Source organism: Urocampus carinirostris, chromosome 19 (genome assembly GCF_059441175.1).
Source record: "Urocampus carinirostris isolate Australia breed hairy pipefish chromosome 19, RoL_Ucar_1.0, whole genome shotgun sequence".
NCBI lineage: Eukaryota > Metazoa > Chordata > Actinopteri > Syngnathiformes > Syngnathidae > Urocampus > Urocampus carinirostris.
This window is the reverse complement of record NC_142367.1, coordinates 15620930-15628120: the sequence shown is the minus strand read 5'-3', so window position 1 is coordinate 15628120 and position 7191 is coordinate 15620930. Positions and strand designations below refer to the sequence as shown.

General features: G+C 41.6%; 1 protein-coding gene across 1 annotated transcript; it reads left to right on the top strand.

Annotated features, from left to right (window-relative positions):
• The first annotated feature begins 680 nt into the window (after positions 1-680).
• On the top strand, positions 681-2076 carry LOC148347487 (somatostatin receptor type 5). Its single transcript, XM_088323196.1, has one exon. It carries the CDS (start codon positions 902-904, stop codon positions 1865-1867), a length of 966 nt encoding a protein of 321 aa, XP_088179322.1. The 5' UTR covers positions 681-901; the 3' UTR covers positions 1868-2076.
• Positions 2077-7191: the final 5115 nt, after the last annotated feature.

Genomic DNA, 7191 nt, shown 5'->3' with positions numbered 1-7191 from the left:
TAAAGCTTGTGGTAAAACGTTACGCGTCTGGGTCCTTCGTCTGTTCCGGTTCTGACTACTAAAAATAGAATTAACAATTAAAATCATTATCGCCCCCTTTTCATGTCACAGCTCGGAAATCAGTACATGAGACGATTATTCCGTTATTGTAATACACAATAAAGGATTTACTTAACATTCCCCCCTTTTCATAGAAACTTTCTTCACAATTATTATTATTGTTAGCGGCATTTTATTATCAAAAGCAGAAACCCAATACTGCGAGCGGAAGCCTTCTCCTTTGCAAGCGCAATTATTAAACGAGAACAAAGCATTAGAAAGGACCTCTTCTGGATACATGATTTACTTAACAGTGTACCACAGATGGCCCATGAGCCACAGTTTAGACCCAAAGTGGAGAAGGATGCAGGAAACTAGACCTTCAGTACTTATTTCCTATGTGTGAGTTTACATATCTTTGTTTTACATGTGTGGGTGCGTGCGACCCCCAAAGTTCCAACTCTGAGAATGCAAGTGGGGGGAGAGCATGAAGACATAATAGATAGAGGGGAGTCGGAGGGAATGTAGCGGGGACTTGAAGTCAACAGAAGCCATGGCGGGAAAAAAAAAGTTATGAAAACAAGGGTAAAGCACCCGGAGCAGATGGTTTACCTTGGAAACGAGCGTTACGGTAGGGGGGACTCAAGAGGGGCCGAGCTGGACTTGATCACGTCCTCTGGAGACCGATGAAGAAAGGGGTGGACACGTTCCAGGCAGCGCACAAGCAGCGCCCGCCACACACGGCTGGGGGAGATCTATAAAAAGGGCTCCCCGGGAGAAAGCGCCGCCAGTGGAGTGGCCGGTCCCTTCGGTTCTTGCAAAGGCCCGTGGGCACCGCCCGAAGTGAATCTCAGCTCACAGGATGGAAATGGACAACTGGACTCACGTGGACGAGCACTTGGACTCGGAGGAGGGCATGGACGGCGTCATGGTCCTAATGGCGGTTCTGTACCTGGTGGTGTGCGTGGTCGGACTGGCCGGGAACTCTTTAGTCATGGCGGCCGTGCTGAAAGTGGACAAGATGTCCTCGGCCGCTACGGTGTATATTTTCAATTTGGCGTTGGCCGACGGGCTCTTCATGGCCGGGTTACCGTTCATCGCCAGTCAGAACCTGCTCGGACGCTGGCCGTTCGGCGACGCGGTCTGCAGGGGGGTGATGGTGCTGGACGGCATCAACCAGTTTACCAGCGTCTTCTGCCTGACGGCGATGAGCGTGGACCGCTACCTGGCTCTGGCATGGCCGCTGCGTTCTGCCCCGTGGAGGACGCCGCGAAGAGCCGGGGTGGTCTCCACATTTCTGTGGGCTGCCTCCATCCTCACCGTTCTCCCCATGGCCCTCCGATTCTCGGCAGAAGAGGGTCTATGCGTTCCGGATGTGGTCTCGGAAGCCTGGTGGTTAGGAGTCCTGTCCTACACCTTCGCTTTAGGTTTCGCCGTCCCCTTCACCATCATGATCGTCTCCTACACCGCCCTGCTGGTGGCGCTAAGATCACGCCGACCCTCGGCAGACCGCGGAGGGCGACGACAGGAACGGCAGGTGACCCTGATGGTGGTCGCCGTGGTCGTGGTTTTCGGTATCTGCTGGCTGCCGTTCTACGCCGTCAACTTCGTCTCTGTGTTTCGGACCGACCTGGCTTTCGCTCGGGTGTTCGAGTTCCTGGTCCTGCTGTCGTACTCGTGGAGCTGCGCTAACCCGGTTCTCTACGCTTGCTTCTCCGATACCTTCAGGAGACACTTCAGGGTCCTCCTCTGCAGGGCAGGGAAGTCCACTCCTGGTGGACAATGTGACACAGAGCGCTATGACCTCAGTGGCACTGTGCTAACATAGACGTATCTGTCAGCTTATCTGAATTCCCCGTAATTTATATTGTATGTATTTTTTTTTATCATTTCATATTGTGTACGCCATATACGATTTTTGGAATGGGATTCTTAAAAATTTTTATAAAGACTCTATTTTTCTTTTTCTTTTAGACCAGGGGGTGTCAAACTCATTTTAACTCGGGGGCCACACGATAGAACAAACATTCTGTCGGGGGCCGGACTAGTAGATTAAAGAGAAAGAAAAAGAGAGATAAAGATATAAGAGAAAGAGGGAGGGAAAAGGCGAGAGAGCGGGACAAAGAAAGAAAAAGAGAGGGAGAGACCGTGAGAAACAAGAGATAAAATGTCGTGAGAGAGGGGGAAAAGAAAGGGAGAGGAAGAAAGTAATCCAAAGAGAAATAGAAAGAAGAAAGAGAAAAGAGAAAAGAAAGCGCAAAGGGTATGAAGAGAGAAAGAGAAATGAGAGAAAAGGAAGTTAGAGCAAAAGAGGTTAAAAGACACACAGAGAGAAAGAGACAAAGAGCAACAAAGGAAGAGAAAAATAGAGACACAAAGAGTGAAAGAAACAGAGACAGAGAGTGGGAGAAAAGGGGTGGAAAAGAGAGAGAGAGAGAGAGAGAGAGAGAGAGAGAGAGAGAGAGAGAGAGAGAGAGAGAGAGAGAGAGAGAGAGAGAGAGAGAGAGAGAGAGAGAGAGAGAGAGAAATAAATACAATTACAGTGTCTTTGTGAGAGGCCCCTGCTTTGGCAACATCAAGTTGACATATTTCAACCTGCAGCTTGTTTTTCTCTTGCGCTTCTCTGAGTATTGTCTCGCGGGCCGGATTCAATCCCTTAGCGGGCCTGATCTGGCCCGCAGGCCGCCTGTTTGACACCTGTGTTTTAGACCAATCTCGTCTTGCCCATTTTTGACCAAATCCGTATTGTCTCCGTCACTCGTAACAGGCGACAACGTCATCTCAAATTGCTAATATTCTCGCGGTATTCTATATAATCTGTGTTGCTGTGAGTAAATAGGTGCCGCGTTGCATTTTGAAGGGTCATTTTCATGGGCAATTGCAGTCATTAATGAGGAAAGCAATTGGTCTGGTTGACAGGAATGCATTTTATTTTGGAGGGCTGGGTATCGATACTTACTTAGAAATTGTTGTTTTTGTTCCTCAATTAAAGGGACAGAGTGAATTATACGACCACTAGATGTCAATGTATTTCTCATGCATCCGAAAACGAGCGCTAAAGAGCACAATGAATAATACAAACAGAAACTCAAATTGACCAAACCACACCAGTTTTTTTTCCCAAAATTTTGCCAAGCCCTTTGTTGGGTTGTGGGGTACCTCTAACAGCAAGATGGCCACCAAATATTCCAGCTCCTTTTCGGTGAGGCTCGTGTCATATATAACAAACACAAGTTTCTCGACCTACTAGTACTTAAAACGCACGTTTGTGTGACATTTCAAGTATTCTTGCTTATTATTTTTTTTTAACAAATTACGTTTATTTTGTTACGAGGAATCACTTAAAAATACACAGTGTCCCTTTAAATACTTACCTTCCGGTTAACATGATGATAAAGGATAGTTGAATATTAATAACAGTACCAGTATTGGTACTGATATCAACACAATTTTGATAAATTTATTGCCATTAGCCACAATAGACGTCAGTGGTTGATATCTATATCAGATGCCCTCTAGTGGTAGTTTTAATATAAAATATACAAAATCATGCGGGGATTTAAAGGTTCTCAACCCGCGGTCAGGGTTGGGTAGGGTTACTTTAACTGGATTACTTTCAATTACTTTTGGATTACTCCAATACCAAATATGCTAATAAAAGACAAAAGAAACTAAATATGAATAAAATGATGACTCACAACACGTGGTAAGCTTTCTCTCCTGGCTTTGATCTCTGGCAAAACTAACATCAAATGCGACAGAAACAAAATGAAAACAAATCCAAACAGCTTGCCAACATCATTTTGGCCGTTCCATGTATTCAGTTACTCCCCAAGCCTGCACAAAATTTTGTCATTTTATTCATATTTAGTTTCTTTTGTCTTTTATTAGCATACTTGGTATTGGAGTAATCCAAAAGTAATTGAAAGTAATCCAGTTAAAGTAAACCTTCCCAACCCTGCCCGTGGTAAGGAATTTGGAATCTGTGTCAACGATTGCGACCTTGATCCCATAAATATACATACATATAAAAATATTTTTATCTAAGTCTATGAAACTAATACATTCTGAATATAATTGTTTTTCGAAGTTTCTGATTTTTTTTTAAATAAAGATTTTTTGTTTTATTCTTTAAAATAATTTAGAAAGAGATTCATATTAAAAGGGAATATTTTTCAAATTAAAGTGTAAGTTGTAAACAAAACAAAAAATGTTAGGCAATAAAAGTGAGTTTATTAGATTTGTTAAATAAAAATAAAAAATAAAAATAAAAATAACTTGATTCAGAGTTTTGGAAAAAATTAAAATAAAGCATCTCTACTTTGTCTTTCCTGTACAGCATTTTATCGGAGCCGCAGTCGTTGATTTTTAAAAGTTGCCATTTCAGAAAAAACAAATAGACAAAATGAATCTGACTTTGAGGAATTCATGACGCATCGTCGAGGTAATCCCTCCTTGAGCTGTCGTATAATCTGCTTCATATAAATTCATCCCGACGCCATTTTCGGGTGGCAGCTGGAGTGAAAAAGGATTAAATAAAACATGACAAGTTAGCTAAGTAACGAAAAGGGGTTTTTATTAGAAATGGGTGGACGGGTATCTGTATCTTATTTTTAGTTAGCTGTAATCGATGATTGATACACTTGTCTACCCCCTAGTGGTCATTTTCCAACCACGATTACAAAAGAGAACATTCTTAATAACATAATACAAAATTTAAAGGGACAATGTTTATTATTTGACCCATAAACGGCGCTGTTTTACGTCGTGCAACCCAAATCGAGTGCTAAAAGCACACGGTAGAATACAAACTATGAGACTCAAAGTGATCTTTTTTTTTTATCCTTTCGCAAGGATTTTCCTTTTCAGTTACGCGAAGCAGCAAGATGTCAGCTTCTCGTAGGTGAGGCTCATGCTATGTAAAATAATTACAAATTTCTCGACCAATGAATCTGCACCAATTAAAATATGCACTTTTATATAATATTTTACATTATTTGAATCAGTAATGGGGTTTTAAAGAATGAAGCTTTTTTTGCCACTATGAGGCACTAAGTGAGACACACTGTCCCTTTAAGAGAAAATGCTACATGGGATGTATTGAAGATGTTATTGTTTTGTTTTCAGTTTTCTTCTTCTGATGTTATGTAAAGTCATTACACATTTTTTGACATTTTTTTGGAGTATATAAAATATGCATGTTTGTATAATAATTCATATATTTTTGTTACTATTTGAATCTGAAGAAAAGGGTTTTTTTTGCCACTGTCCCTTGGAGAAAATGTTCCATGGGATGTATCGATGATGTCATTGTTACGTGAGCTGTATCAGTTTTGTTTTCTGTTTTTATTTTTATTTTTAAATGTGAATGAAACAAAATGTGAGTGACAATCTGTAAAGAATGCGATTGTTATTTTCTTGTAAATAAATAAAAGTTTAATGAAAAATATTGGTGATTTGTTTTACATTCGGCACTTAATTGATGATTAATAATTTGATATAAAATGAGGTATTCATTTGGATCATATACTCATATTTTAGCTTAGAAAGGCACGTATTTTCGATATATGAAAACACACTAGGTAAACACCTGACTTTCACCAAAAATGAAAAATAAATCAGTTTATGTTAAAAGTGGCGGCGTGACGGCCCTATAAATACACAAGAGTTGGGATTAAAGGGAATGGAAAATAGCATTAAGACAGACAGCATTTCCCTCCGCCATGTTTAAATCATGGCCTCCAGCCTCAGACAACACCTCATGAATATTAATGAGATATTCAATTACGTACTCACGTCGTTAGCTAGGGGAAGAAATGCGAAAAAGGCGGCACGGAATCTGCTTTGGGAAAGTCAAATCAAGTCCTGTTTATTTGTGACGGCCTTCATCACAAGGAGTCTCAAAGGGCTGCACAGACCACATACTATTACAGACTACAGTGGAACCTCTGTTCTCGACCATAATCCGTTCCAGAACCCTGTTCGAAAACCGATTTGTTCGATCACCGAATTCATTTTTCCCATTAAAAATAATGTAAATCGTTTTAATCCGTTCCAACACCCTGAATGTTTACCTTGAATGTTTAACGTAAACATAAAGCTAACCCAGGCTAATCGTACGTCCGCGTTATCGTAATCTTCCGTACGAAAGATTACGCTAACATGAACGTGTAAAAATAAAAAAATCAGGTCGTTTACAAGTCGATTAGCACCCGGGTCTCCACAACAAGTGATGAGCGGTTCATTGGAAAGAGGGCTCCGTTGCAACACCCTGAATGTTTACCTAAATGTTCAACGTAAACATAATGCTAACCCAGGCTAATCGTACGTCCGCATTATCGTAATCTTCCATACGAAAGATTACGCTAACATGAACGTGTAAAAATTAAAAAAAAAGGATAAAGAAAATAATTATGAATATGATTTCTAACCTTTGTGGTGGTCAGCAGAAGGCGCAAGTGGACGGTGGGGTATTCCCTAGCAAGATCAGACACTCACACACCTCCTTCATATTTTGCTATTATTTCTTTCTTAAATGCAATAGTTGTACGCACTACTTTTCTTTTTTCACCTGTAGCAACTTTACTGCTTGCACTGACTTTCTTCGGAGGCATAGTTAGGGGCTAAAACACTTGGTACACCTATATTAAAAGCGAAAGCAAAACGAAGCACGTCCGCACGCGATAACAGTTGGTCAGGAAAAGAGCGATCTACACCCGTACGCCGCTCAGCATCGCACCCTAGCGTACGCACTCAAGCATTACCGGCGTTCGAACTCCGATTTTTTGACCGAACAGCGAAGCAAGAATTTCTCGAAATTTTTGGTCGGACTCCGATTTGATCGAACTGAGAGGCGTTTGAAAACTAAGGTTCCACTGTATTATGACACCATCCCCTGATCTAAAACTAACATGAGGGCAAGGAAAAACTCAAAAACCTGGCCCGGACCTGGAGCCCTATCCAATTTTTCCCATGAATGGATACATATACATGCATACATTTTGTCACGTCCAGAACAGAAGGTAAACCCAACCGTGTAACGTTTACTCACAAGTTTATTGAGATATAGAGGAAAGTCAGCGCCAGCGATCCGGTGCTCGTTGGACGAGGGAAGCAAGCCGCTCACGGGATCGGAGCGTGTTCCGAATGCGG

Coding starts and splice junctions, on each gene's coding strand:
- LOC148347487 (XM_088323196.1), top strand. CDS start 902: ATGGAAATGGACAACTGGACTCACGTGGACGAGCACTTGGACTCGGAG.